This window comes from Pelodiscus sinensis, chromosome 3 (assembly GCF_049634645.1).
Source record: "Pelodiscus sinensis isolate JC-2024 chromosome 3, ASM4963464v1, whole genome shotgun sequence".
Classification (NCBI taxonomy): domain Eukaryota; kingdom Metazoa; phylum Chordata; order Testudines; family Trionychidae; genus Pelodiscus; species Pelodiscus sinensis.
Genome location: NC_134713.1, coordinates 10,344,563 through 10,369,525, shown reverse-complemented (window position 1 = coordinate 10,369,525; position 24,963 = coordinate 10,344,563). Strand labels below are relative to the sequence as shown.

General features: G+C 43.2%; 1 protein-coding gene across 1 annotated transcript in view; it reads right to left on the bottom strand.

The window, feature by feature from the left end:
- The window catches only part of LOC102443950 (uncharacterized), a 48,570-nt gene extending 31,643 nt beyond the window's left edge, over positions 1-16,927 (bottom strand). The window contains exons 1-8 of the mRNA XM_006137049.3: positions 16,762-16,927; positions 10,362-10,423; positions 9,587-9,703; positions 8,749-8,836; positions 7,780-7,922; positions 7,055-7,149; positions 5,585-5,673; positions 2,345-2,470 (exon numbers count right to left, since the gene is read on the bottom strand). Coding sequence (XP_006137111.2) covers positions 2,345-2,470; positions 5,585-5,673; positions 7,055-7,149; positions 7,780-7,922; positions 8,749-8,836; positions 9,587-9,703; positions 10,362-10,421 — 718 coding nt within the window. The 5' untranslated portion in view covers positions 10,422-10,423; positions 16,762-16,927. The remainder of the gene's footprint in view (positions 1-2,344; positions 2,471-5,584; positions 5,674-7,054; positions 7,150-7,779; positions 7,923-8,748; positions 8,837-9,586; positions 9,704-10,361; positions 10,424-16,761) is intronic.
- Positions 16,928-24,963: the final 8,036 nt, after the last annotated feature.

Here is a 24,963-nt window from a genome sequence, read left to right as displayed (position 1 = left end):
CGTTATTACGTAACCTATGGTTAGCCAAATATTTAAAAAGTAATACCTAAAAACAAATAACAAACATTGGTAAGCAGCCAATTAGGCCACTACACAATTAAGGTCCTAAGCAACCACTCTAGGATGATAAGGCCATTGTGAACAAACTATATAAATCAGTCTTTACTGCAGAGGAGGTGAGGGAGCTTCTCAAACCCAAGTCATTCTTTTTTGGTAGGAAATCTGGGGAACTATTCCAGATTGAGGTATCAATACAGGAAGTTTTTTTGCAACAAAATGATAAATTAAAGAGTAATAAGACACAAGGACCAGATGGGATTTATCACAGAGTTCTGAAAGATCTTGAATATGAAATTGAAGAACTACTGACTGTGGTTTGTAACGTATCTTTTTAATCAGTGTTTGTACCAAATGACTGAAGAATGGCTAATCCATTTCTGACCCTGGAAATTACAGGCCAGTAAGCCTGAGTTCAGAGAAAGGAAAATTGATTGAAACTATTATAAGGAACAGAAGTGTCGGCCACACAGGCGAACAATTTTCAGCCACAGAATATCAAGAGTTGTTTTTTTGTAAAGGAAAATCATGCCTCCTCAATCTATTAGAATTCTTTGAAGGGGTCAACAAGCATGTGGACAAGGGTGATCCAATGGAGACAGTTTACTTTACAAAGTCTTTGACCAGGTCCTTCACCAAAATCTCTCACACAAAGTAAACTGATCTGGGATAAGAGGGAACATCCTCTCATTGATCCGTAACTGTTTAAAAGATAGGAAACAAAGAGGAGAAATAAATGGTCGATCATCAGAGTGGAGAAAAGGAACTAAATGTTAACAGGGTTCATAAAAGAGCTAAAAAAGAATTAGAACAATATATGGGACGACAGGTCCATCAATGGCTATTGGACAGAATGGGAAGGGCTGCTCTCTCTAGCCTCTGTTTTCCCAAAGCTGGGAATGGGTGACAGGGGAAGGATCAGTTACCTGCTCTGCTTGTTCCCCACAGGTCACCTGACATTGGCCACTGTTGAAAGGCACAATAATGGGTTAAAAGGACCTTATGTTCTTGTAGTTTTATTTGATCAATTATCTTACAGTAGAGTAACAGGGTTTAAGACCAGAAGAGACCGCCACTTCATCCATTCTCACATCCCATTTATCATTGGCCACCAGCACCATCAAACTCAAATAAGCCCAGCAATAGAAAGAGGCCAAACTTCGACAGTTTTCTAGAGACTAAACTGTTGTATACCACAGGCAGAGAATAGGAAGGGCAAAATTCCATGGATACCTAAAGTCCCTGTTTTGGGAGGGAATTATGTATGAGAGGGTATGTCTACATTGCAATCTTCTTTCAGAATAAGCTTTTCTGGAAGATATCATCCGGAAAAGCTTATTTTGAACTAGAGCATCCCCATGCAAAAAGTGCAACAAAATAGTTATGTGCTATTTCTAAAGCTAGTGTCCACATTGATTGGATACTATCTCACGTTTAAGGCCACCCGGAACCAGTTCAGGCAGGGCATTAGGTCAGCAGTTGCTTCCCGTAGCTGCTGTCTAATGCTATCTGAGATGCTGGCTTAAAGGGACCCCCCAAGACAGCGGTTTCTCTGGTTCTTCTGCTTGTTTACCTACCTCTCTGAGGGACAGCTAAGCATTTCCTCTGTGTGCTCAGGTAGCCCTACCTTTGGATACAACAGAACACAATGCTACGGAACCAGTGCTGTCTCTGAGCAAGCGATGGCCCCATGCTGCTGTGCTGTAGTTTCTGCAGCAGTTTCTGCAGGCCGTCTTCCTGCCCTTGCATGAGCTCAAGCCTGAGCTCATTGTGGAGAACCTCTGCCTGTGTGCAGGAGTGATGCCCTTGCAACCATATCCCATGGTGGAGCGATGCTTCTGGAGGCTGGACACCAGTTCTGAATGGGACGACCAGCAGTGGTTCCAAAACTTCTGCATGGAGACGTTCCTGGAGCTTATTCCTTCAAAGTAGGAATAAGAGATCCTCTGGAATAGGGCTTTATTCCGGAGGATCGGGCCAGTCTAGACGCTTTTTTCCAGCTTTTCCCCAAGCTGGAAAAAAAGCGGCGAACATGTTTATTTAAATCCCGCGGGGGATATTTAAATCCCCCGCGGATTTCCCTATTCCCACTTTCAAAATTAGCATGCCCCTTCTGAAGAAGGGGCCAGTGTAGACGTAGCCGAGGTGTACTGTCAGATCCTACAGCCTTTACTCAGGTGAGTAATCCCATTGAGTCAGCAGGCCTTCCTATATAATGGAGGGAAGATGTGACCCTGATTTTTTACAAGTGCTGTCCTTACACAGAAAGGAAAAACCAGAGGCTGTTATTTTATTTCTGTGGTGCAATGGCAGGAGGCTTGACAGCTTTTCTTCACTGTGGGGTGTTTGCATCCAAAGACTATTTTTAGATAAGGACAGTTAGAGTAAATGTCGCTGTACGTACAAGGATTGGCTGAAAATGAAAGACAGCATGAGATTAGGCATTAATAAGAGGAGAGGGAAAAAGTCCAACACTCTTTTCTTTAAATCCTATTTTGACTGAATAAGTATGTTTTAGGGCTGTGAATTGACCTGCATTTATGGCTGCGATTAAGGCGGGACAGGATTAACACGTTAAAATATAATGTGTTATTTGCAGGTGTTAATGCTGCACTGCCTCTTTGAAGAGCCATTCAGACACTTCAAAGGGGCAGTACAAGTGGAGCTGGGGATCAGCTAGAGTCCCCAGCTGATCTCCAGTTCCGTGTTGCTAAGCCCCTTTAAAATGCAGCTCCGGCACTTCAAAGAGGGTGTGCAACAATGGAGCAGGAGATCAGTCCCCAGATGATCCCCGGCTCCTAATGCACTACCCCTTTAAAATGCCAATATGGCACTTCAAAGGGAAAGCCCAAGTGAAGCCGGGGATCAGCTGGAGTCCGCAGCTGATCCCCAATTGTTCTGTTGCAAAGCCCCTTTGAAGTGCTGTTTTGGCACATTAAAATGGCAATACATTAGGAGCTAGAGAACAGCTGGGGACTGATCCCTATCTCCCTTTTTGCAAAGCCATTTTGAAGTGCTGAAGCGGCACTTCAAAGGGGCTTTGAAACGTGGAGCCGGGAATCAGCTGGGGATTCTAGCCAATCCCCGGTTCTGCTTGGACTGCCCCTTTGAAGTGCAGTTTGGTGCTTTGAAGGGGAAGTACATTAGGAGCCGGGGATCAGCTGGAGTCCCAGGCTCTGCTTGTGCTGCCCCTTTGAAGTGCTGCTTCAGCTTTTCTAAGGGGCAGTGCTGCATGGAGCGAGGGGTCTGCTGGGAACTCCAGCTGATCTTGGGCTCCATGCTATGCTACCTCTTTGAAACGCCACCATGGCATTTCAAAGGGGAGTTGCACGCAATTAGTCATGCAATTAACCGCTATTAAATTTATTAATCATGCGATTAATCTCAAGTAAAATTTTTAATCGCTTGACAGCCATAGTATGTTTCACTGTATTTTTTTCTGTTCAATTTTATTTGTTCCCCAGAGATGTTGCAAAAGTCTAATTTTTTTTAAAAGCATTTTATCAGGTGAGGCAATAATTTGTTTGAATACAGCTTATTACAGTACAATTAGAAGATGGCCAAAGTCAGGTTTGGGGGTCACTCTCACTTTAATAAGACTGGATCAATTCCCTCTCCTTCTATTTCCCAGCAGAATATACCCTGGAGTGTGTCATCAAATCTACCTGGTAGTGCAGGAGAAAGAGGCCACGAGTATCTGTCATATTTGTAGCTTTGCACAATCTCACTCTGGGTATGTCTACACTACCCTCCTAGTTCGAACTAGGAGGGTAATGTAGGCATACCGCACTTGCAAATGAAGCCCGGGATTTGAATTTCCCAGGCTTCATTTGCATAAGCGGGGAGCCGCCATTTTTAAATCCCCGCTGTTTCGAACCCCATGTAGCACGGCTACACGGGGCTCGAACTAGGTAGTTCGGACTAGGGTCCTATTAGGAATCCTATTAGGAATCCTAGTCCGAACTACCTAGTTCGAGCCCCGTGTAGCCACGCTACACGGGGTTCGAACCAGCGCGGATTTAAAAATGGCGGCTCCCCGCTTATGCAAATGAAGCCCGGGAAATTCAAATCCCAGACTTCATTTGCAAGTGCGGTATGCCTACATTACCCCCCTAGTTCGAACTAGGAGGGTAGTATAGACATACCCTCTGAGAGCAGCCAGACTGTCCCTTTCCTCCCAGAAGACTTGTGCCTGCCTCAGACACCAGGCTCCAGGAGTTCTGCAACCCAAAGTGGGTATTCACCCATGTAAGTTTATGTGCCAATAAATTGGTTAGTCTTTAAGGTGCCCCAGGACTACTGTTTGTTTTTGCAGACACAGACTAACATGGCTACCCCTCCAATGCTGATCTTTCCCTTTGTGGCTCTCAGATGTTACAAGTGCAAAAGTGAAATGAAATACAAAGGACTGAAATGTGTGATGCTCACTCACATGAATACTTAGTTCTCTGAAGTCAATGGAGCTACTAGCATGCACTAGAGGTCACCAGGGTGAGGAAAAGTTCTACACTGAGGCTACTATTCAGAGTGACTGTAGGAAAATGCCATTTCCCTCATGGACTGGATGAATGACTTGATCTAAACCCTTGTGGGAACTTCTTCTAGCCACTGACAGTGTTAAATATTTTGATCTATGCCACACTAGATCCCTTTTCTTTTGAATTGGGGAACTTGATGAGTTGGAGGTCGGATCTTGATGAGGATCTCCTGGTTCATTAAGCTGCAACTTTATACATACTATATGCATACAGTCTCTCTCTATAATTCACTTCATAAATTCTCTCATTCATTCCAATAAGACTATTCATTATGTACTTATGTAGTGTTTAGCATGACAGGGCCTAGCCCCTTAAGAGAGAGGAGTACAGGATCTTTCAAAAAAGGTTTGTTTGTTTTTTTAAAAAAGAACTGCATCTACACGGTGGTTTCACTTTCAGAATACCCATTTTCGAAAGAACGCGCGGCCGCCATTATGCAAATGAAGCATGGGGAATTCAAATCCTGGCTTCATTTGCAATTTCGATTTTTCTAATTTACATCCCTCTTTCGAAAGAGGGATGTAGTTTAGACATACCCGTTCTTAGCTTGTGTTTTAAAAACAACTACCTTCTAATGATGGGATTCCACTTCTTCCCACACTTATTTTTATAGCTAGAAAGATGTTATGAATATCTAACATAATGCTCTCCCTCTGTGAACTGAGCTGATAACTTCTTGTCCTACCCCAGGAGGACATGTGGAACAATCAATAACGTTCTCCTTTGTAGTTAAACGTGACATGTCTGAAGACTGTCATCGTGTCCTCCTCTATCTATTCAGGAGGATAACAGTCCCCCTTAGAAGCCCTCACACAAGCCCTACACAGGGTCATTCCCCAGCATCACATGCCTAACAATCAGCATGTGTAAGGGCCTAGGCAGATGTGTCACTTGATAATTCCCAAAATCCTTCCATCCAAAGGAATTAAAGATCGATTTATTCAGTGACAACTTTGCCACCACCCTACTTAAATTCTGATAAAACTTACTGCATAGCCCATTGTCACAAGCATCAGGGCAATCGCCACACGGTGTCCCTGATTTGTACGGTGTTTTTATTAAGTTTGCGATGTTCTCCCTGAAACATTAAAATGAAAGAGAATAAGATGTAAAGCCAGCATGCAGCAAATGTCTTTTATTATGCTTGGGGACATTTGCACTGCAGTCTCTGAGGTGATTTACAGCTGCCAGGGGGTATGTCTACACTACCCCGCTAGTTCGAACTAGCGGGGTAATGTATGCATACCGCACTTGCTAATGAAGCCCGGGATTTGAATTTCCCGGGCTTCATTAGCATAAGCGGGGAGCCGCCATTTTTAAATCCCCGCTGCTTCGAACCCCGTGTAGCGCGGCTACACGGGGCTCGAACTAGGTAGTTCGGACTAGGGTCCTATTCCGAACTACCGTTACTCCTCGTGAAACGAGGTGTACCGGTAGTTCGGAATAGGCACCCTAGTCCGAACTACCTAGTTCGAGCCCCGTGTAGCCGCGCTACACGGGGTTCGAACCAGCGGGGATTTAAAAATGGCGGCTCCCCGCTTATGCTAATGAAGCCCGGGAAATTCAAATCCCGGGCTTCATTAGCAAGTGCGGTATGCATACATTACCCTCCTAGTTCGAACTAGGAGGGTAGTGTAGACATACCCATAGACATCCCTTCCCTAGCTGTGATCTCCCTACCATGCTAAAATAGCGAGTATCCTATGGGGCTGTTTTCAGCATAGGCTGCACAAGCCAATATGGGTGTTGAGTGGTCAGACAGGATTGTATGGCTTGGGCTGATGCCTGTTGTACCTACACTCATTGCTTTTTATTGCAAGCTAAGCTAGTATAAAACAAGCACAGGTACATCTAAAAGAGCTGCAATCACACCCCAGGCTGCAGTGTACACCTCCCCCCACCCTCATAGTATGGTACGTGTCACACAAATATTTCATATGTCAATGTGTCACTAATAGATGTGTCGGAAGTTTTGGGCCAGACTTTGCTCTGCTTTGAAATTCTCACTTGTTGGATTATATGGTGAGAGGAGATTTCTTACGATATGTGGAAGTGCTTATGTGGCATCCTGAAGAGAATGACCAGCACGGCTACTTCAGAGGAAGGTGCAGTAAACCCTGCATCAGGCTGTTATTAAGTAGCATGCCCTAGGGAAAGTTTCCTGTAAATCCCTAGGAGTTGGAAATATGGGGATCTCCTTTTCAGTTACGCAATGGTTAAGAAAAGGAAAGCATATCTGACTGGTCAATTATTGGGGGTTTTGTGAGTTATTTAATTTCAGAACGCAGATTCCATGTGCTCATCTGCATAACATTATTACTAAATTGCTGCTTTGACTCTAACCCCACTTAAAAATTATGCCACATACTGCAGTGTAGCTGAAAGTTTCTAAGGTCATTTCAATGAATTAAAGCACTAAGGAATTCCAATAATCAATGAAACCCATTGTTAATACGTACACAGGGCAGTAATGGCAAACGTAAAAGTAGTTGTATTTACTCTCAGGACAATAAGCAACCGCACATCCAATTTCGTACGACTTGTACAAAATCATCTGGAAATAGAAGAATAAATACATGAGTGAATATGAAGGCCTCTATAGTTTAACACAATAAAATACACATTTTAAAAACATTTTACTGTGAAGTTAAGATTTGGGCACAGTATCTTATTACACATATAGCAGCCTAAAAGTTGCATCTTATAGAAAAGAAACTATAAAACCTATAGGCTATGTCTAGACTGCATCCTTTTTCCGTAAAAGGGATGCAAATTAGACACATTGCAATTGCAAATGAAGCAGGGATTTAAATCCCCCCCACTTCATTTGCATAAACATGGCTGCTGCTTTTTTCCGGCTCGGGGCTTTGCTGGAGAAAAGCGCCAGTCTAGACACGGATCTTTCAGAAAATAAAGCCTTTTCCGAAAGATCCCTTATTCCTCTTAAAAAAAGGAATTTTTATTTAAATGCCGCGGGGCATATTTAAATCCCCCGCGGATTTCCCTACGACGACTGGTGAAATTTACATGCCCCTTCCGGAAAAGGGGCCAGTGTAGACGAGCCCGTAGTGTTTATTCCCTTTAAATGTGTTGTGGCTGTTATTTCTCCTACCCCTTGTAATCATTAAGCTAAACATGCATCTGTTGAAATATGAAAGGTAACAAGAGAGGCTATGGTGCCTACCTGAGTATATTGGTCAATCGCTGCTCCTGGTACAATTTGCTCAGCGCCATATAAGAAATTTGCCACTTTCTTGTACCAGCCTTGAATGGCATTTGACCAAGGAATGGGTGTATTTGACATGTAAAGATTTTCACCACAGCCCACTGCAAAATGGAAAGAAAACTATTCAGAAAAACTGATGAGAAGGGGTTAAAAAGATGCAAGAACTTTAGCACATGGGAAGGTCCAGCAAAAGATTTAGGAATTTCCAGGCGAATCAGTTGGGAAGAATTTGTTTCATTTCCTGCATACCCCACCTGCCCTTTGCCTCTTTCCAGTTCACAAGTGAATAGCATTGGGTAAATCTCAAAAGATCAAAGGTTATCTTTGGCCCTACGGCAGCAATAAAGTAGCAGAGCCCAGATCCACCAAAATGCTAAGGGATCCCAAAAGCTATGAAATACACCCATGGAAGTCAGTGGACCCACCAGTATAAAACCAAAGTGGTTCAGAATCAAAGCCTACATTTGGATCTGGATGAAAACTTTTTCATTTATCAGGATTGTTTTAGGTCCAGTCTTAATTAGTCAGCCAGTGTAAATCACCCTAATGAAAAGTGATTTATTGTCAAGCACAGTATTTTTCACATCATTAGACATGTTTTCAGATAAAGCATGGGAGAAAGGAAATAACAGGGAGAATAATCTAAAAAAAGAAGTTTTCCCATTTTCCCAAAAGTTAACCATTGTGTAATTTCATGGAATTTTTCAATTAGTTCTTTAACAGTGTTCTCAAAGTGTTGCTCAACTCTAAATATGATGAAATCTTATTGCACAGTACATGCATCTATGTATTCTAGAAAAGTAAATGTTATCTGTTCTCCAAAAATATTAATACCACTTAGATATGAATGGAGTGATAGTATCTAAAAAGTGTTAATATAAATTGATGAATGATTAATTATTTCGTTCCAATGGATACTTTACTTACTAGGTTTTCTTCTGTCTTGGAGGCTGCTAGTAAAAGTGCACTGATTTGCCCAACTGTTGGCAAACTCTGCAGCAGCAGCATTCCATTCCTTAGTGAAATGAGAAACATTAGCTGTTCAGATGAGTACCTCTTAGAAAGGGAACATACACTTGGAAACTGCATTGTCAGAATTAAACATTTCCTGAGAATTCCTTCTGCCTGATTTGGACAATAAAAGGAGGAGCTGCTTTATGGTGGCATGGCTTAGGAGGAGACTAGATATCATGGGTTATGTCTACACAACAACTTTATTTTGAAATAACTAGAGTTATTTGGAAATAACACAGTCCACGTTTACACAGCCGGCAGTTATTTCGACATTATGTCTTCTGGAGGACTTCTTACTCCGACTCCTGTAACCCTCATTTTATTATGAGGAATAAAATAAGTCAGAGGAAGAGTGCTATATTTCAAAAAAAGTGCTGTGTAGACAGCACCAAAACTTGAAATAAGCTATTTTGAAATACTGCATAGCTTATTTCAAAATTCGAGTTAAACCTTGTTGTGTAGACACGCCCATGGTGATTAACTCCATGGAGAACATCAAAAGACAACCTGGCAGACCACAGATAATGGTTTTTCCCTTCATGGCCAAAAGAGACATCATTGTTCATGAGCAGCAAGAATTGTCATATCCAATTTGCTCTCCTCCCTGCATAACTGCTCTGTTGGATAACATCTTATTGGGACAAGGATTCACAGGATCTTCTGTAACTTAAATGCTGTGCTCTTGCAAGTTCTCTCATGACATTAGAAGGCTCTGTGTATATCATTGATTTCCTGGCAAAATGCATCTTACCATCTTCAGCATGTTGCTAGCAGTTGGCCTCACCCATCTCCTTATGGAGTTGTGCGTGTCAACAATCTCCTTTTGTTGTTCAGCCTTGTCAGTTGACAGGGCAGCAAAATCTGGTCTCTAAATTAAGGAAATATACAACAGTTATCATTGAAATTGGCTGTGTGAGTCTAAAATATTTTGTACATGTACTATGAAACAATTCCAAATAATGTGTCTTCATGAACATCAGCTCATAAAATATTTAGTCAATTTCATTAAAATTAATCTATTAGGCATCGATTAATTATGAGTTAGTGTGATATATTTATTCTATATTATGTAGCAACTTATTTCTATGTGATTCAAGTGTAATCATTTTGACAATGAAAAACTGCTGCTATTATTTAATATTTGGGCTTGTTAAGATTGCCAGCTTCTTTTAAATATATTGAGACAAATTCAATCCTTGTAAAGACAGGATTGGCTCTGCCTTACCTATTTATTTAATTGCATCGTGGTTGCAAGATTTGGCCTTTAGTCAGTGTTGGACACTTATGCCATTTTGGTGCTTTAGGGACTCAATGTTTTGCAGTTTCACTTTCCCACCTGAAAAAAATGACCAGCCAAAATGGAGAGTTTTGAAATTCCTGAAGTGTAATGTTTTATCTCATGGGAACAAATGTTTTCTTTTTTCAGATTTTCAGTTTGCAAAACTATTTGAAATTTTAACCTTTTGTCATTTTTTATCAACTCTCACCGGATTGGAACCATATTCCTCACCCAGCTCTCATCTTACCTGTCCAGTGGTTTGCTGCAACACAGCAACCAGGCCCAAGAATGCAGTGAGCAGAATCATCTCTGAAAAGGGAAGAACAACCTGCTTAGTTCTCTGTGTATTTGAACACATTGCAGAAGAAGTATTCTGCTATATGCTGTAGAAGTCTAGGTTTTTCTCAATTGGGAAGCGGAGGGAGGGAGGGAGGCATATGCTGTATTAGCAGGAGATATCCACTGATGATCAGGCAAAGTTGTTTTGTGTAGATTATACTTACAGGAAAGTTCAAGAAATTAAATATATGTAATCGAATTTTGTATTAATGTGCTTGCAAAAGAGAAGTAAAAGAACAGTTTTAAATTTGTAGCATTGCAACTTCAAACATTATTCATTTTATTGAATAACTAGCTGGACTTACCCGGCATTGCCTGGGCAACCGGAGGAACAAAATTTAAAAAAACAGAAGCTGGTGCTAACATCCTGCAGCCACACCGCAGCTGCCAGTGCATTATGGTAGACTCCCATACTTTTCTACTGCTTCATAATGCAAAATTTCTGACTCAAAAAAGAGGCATTGCAATGTTAAGAATCAGAGCTATTTGACTTGGCAAACTTAGGGTATGTCTACACAACAGTGCTAGTTCGAACTAACTTAGTTCGAAATAGTTAATTCGAACTAAGCTAATTCGAACTAACGCATCCAGACTAAAAAACTAGTTCGAATTAGCGTTTTGCTAATTCGAAATAGCATGTCCACATTAAGTGGACCCTGAACTGGGGTTAAGGATGGCTGGAAGCAGTGCCGGCAGGGCATCAGATGAGGACTTAGAGCGTGGAGCTGCTGCCTCAGGCTAGCCGAGGGCTGTGCTTAAAGGGACCCAACCCCCACCCCGGACACACAGTTCTCAGGGGTGCCCCGCTTGCAAAGCAATCCTGTCTTGGAGTGCCTTAAGTGCCACACGGGGCACATCACAGCACTCGGCCATCAGACCGGCTGCACTTGCCGCAGGCTGCCATCTGGGGAGAGGGGGCAATTGGGGGGCTGCAGGAGAGCTTCCACCCCCAGAAGCCCACAGAGCCAGCCCAGTCCTCCCCATCGGGAGCTCGTACCCCATTCCTCCCTCACCTCCTTCCACTTACCCTTCCCTAGCCCCCCTTCCTGATGTACAAAATAAAGAAAACGTGTGGTCAAAAATAGAATCTCTCTTTATTGAACAAAACTGGGGGAGACTGGGAAAAGGAGGTGGGAGAGGGGAAGAGAGAGGCTGGGAGAGGGGAGGGCAACTAAAATGTTCAGAGGTTTGGAACAGGTCCCATATGAAGAGAGGCTAAAGAGACTGGGACTTTTCAGCTTAGAAAAGAGGAGATGGAGGGGGGATATGATAGAGGTCTATAAAAGCATGAGTGGTGTGGAGAGGGTGCATAAAGAAAAGTTCTTCATTAGTTCCCATAACAGAAGGACTAGAGGACACCAAATGAAATGAATAGGTAGCAGGCTTCAAACTAACAATAGAAAGTTCTTCTTCACAAAGCAAATAGTCAATCTGTGGAACTCCTTGCTGCAGGAGGCTGTGAAGGCTAGAACTAGAACAGAGTTTAAAGAGAAGGGAGATAAATTAATGGAGGTTGGGTCCATGCAGTGCTATTAGCCAGGGGGTAGAAATGGTGTCCCTGGCCTCTGTTTGTGGAAGGCTGGAGAGGGATGGCACAAGACAAATGGCTTGGTCACTTTCTTCGGTCCATCCCCTCCAGGGTCCCTAGTGTTGGCCGCTGTCGGCAGACAGGCTACTGGGCTAGATGGACCTTTGGTCTGACCCAGTACGGCCATTGTAAGCTCAGGGCTCAGGGTCGGGGGTCTCAGTGGACCACCTTGATTTTCATGCCAACCTGCTCCTGGGTGGCCAGGCTGGCAGCTCTCCTGCCCTAGACGGCCACTTTCCTGTGCGTAGTGCGGAGATCATGGACGAGGTCCACGATGTCTGCACTAGACCAGGCGGGTGCCCGCCTCTTGTGGTCCCGGGCAAGCTCCTGGGAGCCACCAACCTTGTCCCGGGAAGAGGGGGAGGGCTGGGGGGCATCGGGTGGCTGGCTCGAGCCGTGCCAGGTGCAGGGTCTGCTGGCTGGGTGCTGGCAGGCTTGCACCTGGCACTGGCACCGTAGCCAGCCCGTGCTCCTTCAAGGGGTCCGGGGCTGGGAGGGGGGCAATAGAGTTTCCTTGGTGTTGGCCAGAGTGGTCACCAGGGAAACCTGGGGAGGGCTAGTCTCCCACTAGTTCGAATTAAGGGGCTACTCACCCCTTAATTCGAACTAGTAAGTTTAAACTAGGCTTAGGCCTCGTAAAATGAGGTTTACCTAGTTCGAACTAAGCTCTCCGCTAGTTCAAATTAAATTCCAACTAGCGGAGCGCTAGTGTAGTGCCTATCAAAGTTAATTCGAACTAACGTCCGTTAGTTCAAATTAAATTTATAGTGTAGACATACCCTCAGATAGCAAAGTCACAATAGAAACTATGTCTCTGTTTTCTTCCCATGGCATGAGTCTTGGAGCCATTAAAAGCACAGTGCAAGGGAGAGCCCCCAAATCACCATAGCTTGTTTTCCCACCATTGTTGGAAGCATATGGAAGCCCTTCTTCAATAGTGCAATGTTTTGCTTACTATCAGATGGTATTTTTGCTAATTATCCTTGTAGAAGCTAATGTATTTTAGGTAGGGAAGTAGGGGATAGGCATGCTGGGTCTGCAAATTCTCATCCAAGAGCTGAGCATAGGGATGCCTCAATCAATGGGGCTGGCCCTACTGAATCTGAGAGATTTCAAAGTGACACCTCAAACTCGTCTCCCATCTTTTTTGATGAAACTATGAGTCAAGTACCTGAGCCTGATGGCACCTCTATAGTCCCTCCTCCAGCACCACCCCCTTGACTAGCTGCCCCTCCCATGGACTGCATCTCTCACACCTCCAGGATCATCCAGTATGAAAGCCAGGACCAGTGCCCAGATTTGAGGGATCCCCCCCGCCTTGGATTAATTTCTCACCCACCCAGCATCATCCAGTGCTGAGCCTTGGGCCAGTGCCCCTAAAAGGAGATCCTCCCTCCACCATGGGCTTCATTTCTCACTCACTGCCTGCAGGATTGTCCAGCCCCACTTCCTTCATCCCCCTACAATCCTGCCCTTCCCCACTCGCCCCCAACAGTCCATCCCGACCCCCCACACACAATCCTGCTCTCCCCCACTTGCTTCCAATGGTTCAGCCTACCTGCACCAGCCCGCTCCCCAACGATCCAGCCCCTCCATCCTGCCCTCCTCCCCACGTGCCCCCTCAACAGTCCAGTCCCCCGGATCAGCCCCTCCATTCATTCCCTCCCCCCCTCACCTTTGGGTTCCCAATGCACCTCCTTCCAGAAATTTTTTCAAAATGGCAGCTAAGCGGTAACACCAGCCCCACCCCCTAAGCCTAGAGCGAGCCCCAGCAGTAACCCGCCCGCCCATTGTTCGGCCGCCAGGACCCAAGCCAATCAGAGCATTGAAGAAGGGCCTCCATATGCTTCCAGCAATGACTGGGAAGCCACTTCTCCCCACACTGCCAAGCGCGTGCAGCCCCGGGGAGAGGCATCGGTTTCTCATCTCTTTCCTCTGACAGTCCCTTAAAACTTTTTGGAGGAAAGGTTATCCCATGGAAAGTTTAATTGCAGTAGGTCTTATAGTGGCCAAGTTATTAGCGCACAAACTTACAAACATTCTCCTTCATATATTAGATATGTCTAGGGGATTTTTTATTTCCGCTCTCTGTCTCTCCTAAGAGCACCAGGAACCAACCAGCCTCCTGCATTTTCCTCACTATACTACAGTACTCCTATACTACAGGGTTCTCTTTTAGAGTATGGGCTGAGTTAACAGTGCAGTGAGTTTCTAATTTACCTGCATGGGAGTAGAGGAGACATCACTTCTGCTGCCACCCTGTCCTGGGGCTTTTGTTATGTGGCAACAGCTTTAATTTCCAGCCAGAGCCCCATAGGAATCTGCCCTGTGGAGACTGCAAAGAGGATGCACTGAATTAGCTCATGCACTATATACCTTTGCAGTGTCCCCTTGCTGCTCACTTCTAGGATTGCACTTGCCCATCGTGCCCATCCCAGGCTACAACTACCCCACCTCTTTTTCCGGCAGAGAGTATGCTAATGAAGTGCTCATTAGCAACTTCTCATGCTTCATTTGCATAATCTCTGCCCGATGCTTTTTGCGAAGAGGTTTTTGCACAAAAACAAGCAGTGGAGACGAGTCCACTTTTTGTGCAAGATCTGTATACGTCTTTTTTTGAGGCATAAGGATCTTGTGCAAAAGGGGTTTTTTTTTAATGCAAAATGGACCCGTCTACACTGCTTGTTTTTGCACAAAAACCTCTTGCACAAAAAGCATCGGGCAGAGATTATGGAGGGGAAAAATAGGAGGAGGTGTGGCCTTATATATTAAAAATGTATACACTTGGGGTGTGTCTAGACTATAGGTTTTTTGAAAAAAGTGGCCTTTCTGTGAAAAAACTTCCCCTGCGTCTAGACTGCTACTGCGTTCTTTCGAAATTAAATCGAAAGAACGCAGCGGTTTTTTTGACCGTAGTAAACCTCATTTTACGAGGAAGAATGCCTTTTTCGAAAGTGCTCTTTCGAAAAAAGGCGTTCTTGAATGCAAATGGGGCTTTTTCGAAAGAGAGCATCCAGACTGCCTGGGTGCTCTCTTTTGAAATAGCGGCTTGCTTTTTCAAAAGAAGTGGTTGCAGTCTAGACATTCTGTTTCAAAAGAGGCTTTTTCAAAAGATTCCTTTGAAAAAGCCTCTTTCGAAAGAGGCTTGTAGTCTAGACATACCCTTGGTCTGAGGTGAAGATGGACGTAGGAGACGAACATGTTGAGAGTCTCTGGGTTAGGCTAAAAGGGGTAAAAAACAACGGTGATGTCATGCTAGAGGTCTAGTACAGGCCACCTACCCTGGTGGAAGAGGTGGATGAGGCTTTTTTTAAGCAACTAACAAAAACATCCGAAGTGCAGGATTTGGTGGTGATGGGGGACTTCAACTATACAGATGTATGTTGGAAAACTAACACAGCAGGGCACAGACTATCCAATAAGTTCTTGGATTGCATTGGAGACAACTTTTTATTTCAGAAGGTTAGAAAAGCTACTGGGGGGAAGCTGTTCTAGATTTGATTTTAACAAATAGGGAGGAACTGGTTGAGAATTTGAAAGTGGAAGGCAGCTTGGGTGAAAGTGATCATGAAATCATAGAGTTCCTGATTCTAAGCTATAATAGAAGGGAGAACAGCAAATTAGAAACAATGGATTTCAGGAAGGCAGATTTTAGTAAGCTCAGACAGCTAATAGGTAAGGTCCCATGGGAGGCAGGACTGAGGGGAAAAAGAACTGAAGAGAGTTGGAAATTTTTCAAAGGGACATTATTCCCTTTGAAAGAACAAGCTATTCCCCTGCATAGGAAAGATAGAAAATTTGGCAAAAGGCCACGTTGGCTTAATCAGGAGATTTTGCATGATCTAAAAATAAAAAAAGAGTCACATAAAAAATGGAAACTAGGACAAATTACAAAGGATCACTATAGGTAAACAATACAGGAATGCAGGGACAAGATTAGAAAGGCAAAGGCACAAAACGAACTCAAACTAGCTACAGGCATAAAGGGAACAAGAAGACATTCTATAACTATATTAGAAGCAAGAGGAAGACCAAGGACAGGGTAGGCCCATTGCTCAGTGAGGAGAAAGAAACAGTAACAGGAAACTTGGAAATGGCAGAGGTGCTTAATGACTTCTTTGTTTCAGTCTTAACCAAGAAGTCTGATGAAGGAATGCCTAACATAGTGAATGCTAGGGAGAAAGGGATAGGTTTAGAAGATAAAATAAAAAAATAACAAGTTAAAAATCACTTAGAAAAGTTAGATGTCTTCAGGTCACCAGAGCCTGATGAAATGAATCCTAGAATACTTAAGGAGCTGATAGAGGAGGTATCTGAGCCTTTAGCTATCACCTTTGGAAAATCATGGAGACAGGAGGGATTCCAGAAGACTGGAAAAGGGCAAATACAGTGCCCATCTATAAAAAGGGAAAAAAGAACAACCCAGGAAACTACAGACCAGTCAATTTAACTTCTGTGCAGGAAAGATAATGGAAATCATCTGCAAACACTTGGAAGATAATAAGATGATAGGGACCAGACAGCATGGTTTTTTGAAAAAAAAAAGTGGCTTGTTTTTTCAAAAGAAGTGGTTGCAGTCTAGATTCTCTCTTTTGAAAGAGGCTTGTAGTCTAGATGTAGCCTCAGAGGAGTAGTCTTGTGGCACCTTTGAGATAACAAACTATACATATAAATAGTGTCATAAGCTTTCATGGGCAAAACCCACGGATGTAAATCTTACCTTTTCCTTTCTGGATAGATAGGCAATGTCTTCTGCTCCTTTCAAGCGTTTGTGGAAGTGAATGGATTTCTTTTCCGGAAACAATATATATTATATACAGCTCACCAATTTCCTGCTTTGGTCATGACTCAGTCACAGACGGTATAAAGATTTAACTGGAACTGGCTATCACACTGGTTTTGTAATATACTCTTCTAAAAAGATGTTATTGGTATTTGATTTTTACTTCCTTCTGCTGTGTATTGGGAAACTGTTAAGAAATCTCTGCTTCCTGATAAGCTTACCTGAGTGTCTTATACTTTGCTAATTATAACTTAATTGCATAATCACATATAATTTCACATCAGAGTTGACACATCTAGTTATCTATGAGTCTCAGTGGATGTAGAATCCATCTCCACTAGTGACTTTCAAACCAGGTACCTGAGCTCTTGTTAGGGCCTACATGAAAATCTACATGTTTTGTTGGTCTATAAAGTGCTACCAGACCATTTGTTGTTGTTTATTCTGTAACAGACTAACTCAGCTACCCCCTGAAGCACGAAAAATTCTGTAATGGTGAACAAGATTTTAGAGTTAGTATAGAGGTATATTTAAAATGTGGGGTGGCTCAAGATGGGGATGCCAGCTAGCTAGGGCCAGGCTCATGGGGCAGGCTTCAGGGAGGGAAGGCCACCTTCACCCCCTGACTTACCTCAGCAGGCCACCTAACCTATTTGGGTTGGGAGTGGGTGCAAACAAAAATTGTAACTCGCAGAGCAGGCTCAGCTTATTTGAGTTCCAAATTTTGATTCTACCCACTCCTAACCCAGACAGAGTAACTGGGCATAACTGAGCTGGTTTAACTGAGAGAGACCCGAGTCACTGTCTTTGTATCGAAAAGATAATGGGCCAAACTCTTGTTTACAATAGGGCCTCTGCATATCACTATAAATGAGAATCTGTGCCAGCATAGGGCATTTCATTCCTCATTGGGTAAAACTGAAACCATTGAAAACTTTTTCATGAAAAAAACAGTTGGGGAGAGGGCAAGAGACTTATAATTATTTCCTAGTGATAGAAATGTAGCCGTGTTAGACCGGTGTAACTGGAACAAAAAACAGGTCTATGTAGCACAGTACACAGATGTTACTGAGTAGAGTGGTAAGGTGGTATGACTAATGTTACTGCTATTTTGCTGATACTTTCCATTACCATAATGGAAACTGGTTCTGCTTGATAAGATACATACTATTTTAACTAGCTGAGCTGGGAAACTTTTCCCCTGGTTACGCTGACCTATTAGATAAACCTAGAAACATTAGAGAAACCTAGGAGCAAGGCATTCATGTTCAGATGGTATTCGTCCATGAGTGCTGAAGAAAATCAAATGTAAAATTGCAGAAGTATTAAAAGTGGCGTGTAATGTATCGTTTAAGTCAGCTTCTGTAGCAAATGACTGGAGGATAGTTGATGTGATGCCAATGTTTTAAAAGGGCTCCAGAGGTGATCTGACCGTTCAACTCATGTTCTTATCCTAATTTAATTGCAGTTAAGATGAAGCTAACTTTAGAGAGTGGAAATTTGCCAAGCATTAATCATTACCATGTTTTGAAAACTGTTCTAAGAGATATTTTAGCAAGGTACTAGTTTCAAGGTATGAAATAAGTATTGAAAAAAAGGGCAAATTTATGACTAAGCATTAGATGCTGAGGTGGTACGAAATTTGTAATGGAACAGAGAACCTTGCAAATAGCTTCAGATAAGAAGTGTGAACCAAAAAGAGGAATAAATAAGGACCAGCCTGACAAACATAAAGGTGTAACGGCCGTACATCTTCGAGGAAGTAGGACCATCTGCAGTCTGGATCAGGGAGCCAACAGACCTTGCTGGACCTTAGCAAGCTGTGGGAGACGGCTTTGGGCCCCTGGATGGGGTGGGGTCTCAGGTGGAAGGGGGAGGCTGGGAGCTAGATTCCTCCAAATAGCCCCTTCAGTGCTCCACAGAGCTCCAGTGGCAGTTTAAAGCAATAGCCGGCAACTGGGAGCCCTGCACCCTTTCAAAACACTGGTCCTGAGGGTAGCTGCCTCTTTTGCTCCGTCTCCCCTATCTGGACCCAGGCTGTCAGAGAATGGTAGTGGAAGATTTTCAACAGATATTAGTAAATGTATTTGTTCTTTGCTGCTAACTATTAGTCAATAAACCCAATCAAAGCTGATTGATGTGAGGTTTTCCTATTATTCAACTAAATCAGGTCAGGGGAGTATTCTTATTAAATATATAACCCTGGTTCTACAATTTTTTAGAAGTCGTCTGCTTCAGAGATAAAATGTGCTATTTATTATGTATTTTGATGTGCTGAATTCAAATATGACAATTAAAACAACTGATTGGCTACAGTTTCCAAGGGTATGTCTGCACTACCCCGCTAGATCTAGCGGGGTAATGTAGGCATACCGCACTTGCAAATGAAGCCCGGGATTTGAATTTCCCGGGCTTCATTTACATAAGCCGGGCCCCGCCATTTTTAAGTCCCGGCTGGTTCGAACCCCGTGCCGCGTGTAGCTGCGAGGAGTAACGGTAGTTCGAACTAGGAAGCCAAGTCGGAACTACCCAGTTCGTGCCACGTGTAGCCGCGCGGCACGGGGTTCGAACCAGCCTGGATTTAAAAATGGCGGCGCCCGGCTTATGTAAATGAAGCCCGGGAAATTCAAATCCCGGGCTTCATTTGCAAGTGCAGTATGCCTACATTACCCCGCTAGTTCGAACTAGCGGGGTAGTGTAGATATACCACAAGATATTTAAGTTTTTACATTTTACGTCTATGTATATTGTTTAGATAGTAGAGATTTAATCATAAATTGTAAACCTAGGTCTTTTCATGTGTTTGTGGTTGCTTTACATGATAATATTTCACCTACCCTGTTTATGTAATACTTTCAAAATAATTTTATTTATATAACCCTTTTGCTGATTTTTAAACAAAAGGCAAAAAACTATTATGTACATAGTTTAGTCCTATTCAGTGTCTACTCGGCGCTTCCTGGCTTTTCTCTTGTATTCATTAAATGGAGCATCTCTTGTCACTGTCCAGCAATAGTCTGCAAGCATTGATGGGCTCCATTTGCCCCGATAGCATTTCTCCATTGTTGCAATCTCCTGGTGAAATCGCTCGCCGTGCTCGTCGCTCGCTGGTCCACAGTTCGGTGGAAAAAAGTCTAGACGAGAGTGCAAAAAATGTATCTTTAGTGACATGTTGCAACCAAGGCTTTTGTATGCCTTGAGGAGGTTTTCCACCAACAACCTATAGTTGTCTGCCTTGTTGTGTCCGAGAAAATTTATTGCCACTAACTGGAAGGCTTTCCATGCCGTCTTTTCCTTGCCACGCAGTGCATGGTCAAATACATCATCTCGAAGAAATTCACGAATCTGAGGACCAACAAAGACACCTTCCTTTATCTTAGCTTCACTTAACCTTGGAAATTTTCCACGGAGGTACTTGAAAGCTGCTTGTGTTTTGTCCATGGCCTTGACAAAATTCTTCATCAGACCCAGCTTGATGTGTAAGGGCGGTAAAAAATTTTTCCTTGATTCAACAAGTGGTGGATGCTGAACACTTTTTCTTCCAGGCTTCAATGACTGTCGGAGTGGCCAATCTATCTGGATGTAGTGGGAATCTCTTGCACGACTATCCCATTCGCAGAGAAAACAACAGTACTTTGTATATCCAGTCTGGGGACCAAGCAAGAGAGCAACAACCTTCAAATCGCCACAAAGCTGACACTGATGTTGGTCATAGCTAATGCACCTCAAAAGTTGTTTCATGTTGTCATAGGTTTCCTTCATATGGACTGCATGACTAACTGGAATTGATGGCAAAACATTGCCATTATGCAGCAAAATATCCATGACTTCTAGGAATAACATGATGCAATTCATATAATACATGACGCAATGCCAGCTTCAGATTGCATCATTTATTGTTTCGCCTAAAAAGCAAGTACTTTCCAAACCCAGTCATAGATTTATTTATAGATCCAGTCAAAGATGTATTTTAGTCATTTCTGGTTTAAATTGAGATCTCTTCCCTTTATAACTCACTTATCCTCTGCCGTTCGCAAGTTTAGGGTCATATATACTGACCCAATAGCATATCTTGAAAACTAGAGCCAATCAACAATTTTAAGCATCATTTTCGTTCTCAGTGACCCAGAATTAGTAAAGTTTGACTACATTTATTTCAGAAGCATTTTGGCTGTAGAGCAGTGTAATCACAGTTTCTCTTGGAACAAATTGATAAATGAAATGGTCTTAATCCATGTTCAGATGGTATTCATCCAAGAATGCTGAAGAAAATCAAATGTAAAATGTCAGAAGTGTTAACAGTGGCTTTTAATGTATTATTTAAATCAGCTTCTGTAGCAAATGACTGGAGGATAGTTGATGTGATGCCAATGTTTTAAAAGGGCTCCAGAGGTGATCTGACCGTTCAACTCATGTTCTTACCCTAATTTAATCCTTTGCTGAAAAATATAGATTTTTCTTCCTTGCTTCAGATTCAGCATCTGCATTCAGTGACTGAGATTTCTTTTCCATTGATACCAACTTTCTACTCTCTACAGATTGCAGTTTAAAGTACTATCCATCTAAAGATTAGTTCATGCCAAGATATACCTAGATAGTCCTTTGTCTGTAAGTAATCCCATTGAAACAACGGGCCAGAGGGTTGATATGGAGTGTGACTTTCTTTCTAAAGCCTCATGTTGGCTTGCTGGCAGCTGTCTCAAAATACAGTAGCTATTAGATGTTGGCTGCATGTGTGTGATCTCTCTGGGTGCTGCCCCAGTTCTGTACACAGGGTGGGCAAAGTAGAACTTGATCTATCCTCCCAATTAAACCACAGACCTTATTTAGTAGTGAATGCTACCGGCAGGGTTTATTGTTAATAGAGCACAATCTGAGTATCCTGTAGGCAGTACAAGACCACTCACACATGAATGACAATTACAAAGGGGTAGTTCAGTCAAGGTGGGACTTTCCACTACCACCTAAACCAGACAAACACATTCCCTCTGAGACTCCATTTTATACACTAGTAGAAACAAGTTATGTGTTTACCTATCTATCTCATAGAACTGGAAGGGACCGTGAGAGGTCATCAAGTCCAGTCCCATACCCTCACAGCAGGACCAAGTACCAGCCCTGACAGATTTTTGCCCCAGATCCCTAAATGGCGCCCTCAAGGATTGAACTCACAACCCTGGGTTTAGCAGGCCAATGCTCAAAACACTGAGCTATCCCAGATCATTTAGCAAAAAATACACCCCCTGCAAAAAAAAAAAAAAAAAACCACAGGGAAAAAATTATGTTAAGAAAAAAATGGGGGAGAACAAAGTTGAGCACAAAAAAAAGGGTGCTGCGCCTTTAAATGGCACCGTGCTCAGCTGCCCCTATCCCAGTGCACTCACCTCTCTGCCAGAGCCAGGCATCCCCAACACCAAGAGTGCCCCACCCCAATCAAATCCTCCCTCTCCTCCACGCAGAGCCAGGCACCGGAAGAATGGGATGGCCGGATAAGGAAATCTTACTTTTAAAGTCACCACTACTGCTGCCTGGCTTGGCTGCCTTGGGTCACAGTGTGTAGAGGGAGGCATCACGTGACCAGCTCCTGGGTTTCTGCTCAAAGCGTCATGTGGGCCAGAGCGGTGTGAGCTCCACTTCCACCCCAGCCCAGCACCCCCCCTTTAGTGTGGCACCCGGGGGCAAGTGTTCCCTTCTGTCCCCCTTCGCTATGCCTCTGCCGCGCTCCTCGCTGCCCTGCCAGATGCAGCAGGGGAAAATTGTGCCCATCGGGCTTCCGTCCAAGGGAAACAGGAAATATTGGACATTTCACATGTCTAGTATTTTCTGGTTTTTTTACCAGACAGAGGCCACAAATACCAGACTGACCTGGCCAATACCAGAAACCTGGCAACCCTATATGTGTTCCATCTGTGAGGTGGTTAGTTACCACTATCTCCTTTGCATATGTGGGTTCAATCAAAACATCTCTTCCCATCACATTGTAAGCCTGTATTTATATTAAAGCAGTGTCAATGTTTTCCTGTCCTCTATGGGGATTATATCTGTACCATATTTGGTATCAGGGTGTCCGGGTACCACCCTTTTAGAATATGAGTGTTCTCTGTGTAACACTTCTTTGGAAACTGTTTGGTTTTGCAATACCTGCCCTGTTCTTGACAGGTTCTGTGAGCTTGCAAGCAGGCATGTTTATAGCAGGGCCCACCTACTCCTCACAGCCTGACTTTTTCTTCTTGTTTTAGCAAATCTTGACCACTACTTTAATTCAGGCCTCAGACTTAAGTTCTGACAAAAGGCCTTATTTTGCAAGTGTTTTTTCTACTACAACAGTCTATCTCTGCTTGGTCACAGGGCCTCATTCTAAGCCCCAGATGCCAATGGAGAGACTTCTCAGTGAATTTCTCTTTTGTGAGTTTTGTAGGGATTGTAGGAAGACAGGGACAACATAATTCAGTTTTATATACAAAGGTCTTCCTTGCACTATGAAAATTGCTCAGCCAAATTTCTGCCCATTGCTTCATTAAGTACAAAATGGATTTTGAATTCTTACCCAGGCACACCTCCAGGGAAGGGTAACAAAATCTGTGGATATCCTCTTTATATCTACAGAGGCCTGGATATAGATGTGGATGTGGATATAAATTTTGTGTCCGCACAGTGCTCTATGAATTGATATCCTGTGCAAGGCTCTAATGGTATCGGGGTCTCAGGTCACATCCTTTGTAATTTGGCTTAGTTTCCACAGCCAACACAGAAGATTTCTGGAGAAACCACCACATCCTGGGCTAGTTGCATCCCATGCAATTATTTGTCTTTTTACTCATTAAATTTACTCGTTCAATATTGCATGATTTTTTGTTAACTTTTATTAGTATTTTACAGAAGCAAAATTATTTAGCTGACTTCCATGGGTGAAGTCTCTATCAGAATTCTTTGGCCATATAGCCTTGGTTCTGCAAACACTGTGGCTATGTCTACACAGGCGGGTTCTTGCACCAGAAATGTGCAAATGAGGCTAAGTGTGGAATATCGCCGAGCCTCATTTGCATACCTAATGAGCTGCCATTTTTGCAGAAGAGGTTCTTATACAAGAAGGAGCTGTCTACGTTGCCCCCTTGCCTGGAGTGCGGGGAGCAGCAGAGCCTCTGCAGGCCAGATCAATGCGCTTGGTGGGTCGGATCTGGCCTGCAGAGGTCCTTTAGCCCACGTCAATTTAGACTTTTTTCCCTTTCTTACTTTTGGTTGGGAACCTCCTTCATTTCCTTTCACCTCACTATCACAGAGAGTGAATGTTATAGGCAATCCACACTCTGCATTGGCCTTTTTGTAGTGTAATTTATTTCCACATCCACATCTATATCCAGGCCTCTGTGGATATAAAGAGGATATCCACAGATTTTGTTATCCTTCCCAGGAGGTGTGCCTGGGTAAAGAATTCAAAATCTATTTTATACTTAATGGAGCAAGGAGAGGGGGCAGAAATTTGGCTGAGCAATTTTCGTAGCGCAAGGAAGACCTTTGTATATAAAACTGGATTATGTTGTCCCTGTCTTCCTACAATCCCTACAAAACTCACAAAAGAGAAATTCACTGAGAAGTCTCTCCATTGGCATCTGGGGCTTAGAATGAGGCCCTGTGACCAAGCAGAGATAGACTGTTGTAGTAGAAAAAACACTTGCAAAATAAGGCCTTTTGTCAGAACTTAAGTCTGAGGCCTGAATTAAAGTAGTGGTCAAGATTTGCTAAAACAAGAAGAAAAAGTCAGGCTGTGAGGAGTAGGTGGGCCCTGCTATAAACATGCCTGCTTGCAAGCTCACAGAACCTGTCAAGAACAGGGCAGGTATTGCAAAACCAAACAGTTTCCAAAGAAGTGTTACACAGAGAACACTCATATTCTAAAAGGGTGGTACCCGGACACCCTGATACCAAATATGGTACAGATATAATCCCCATAGAGGACAGGAAAACACTGACACGGCTTTAATATAAATACGGGCTGACAATGTGATGGGAAGAGATGTTTTGATTGAACCCACATATGCAAAGGAGAGGGTGGTAACTAACCACCTCACAGATGGAACAAATATATGGCTACGTCTACACTGGCCCCTTTTACGAAAGGGGTATGCTAATTTTAAACTT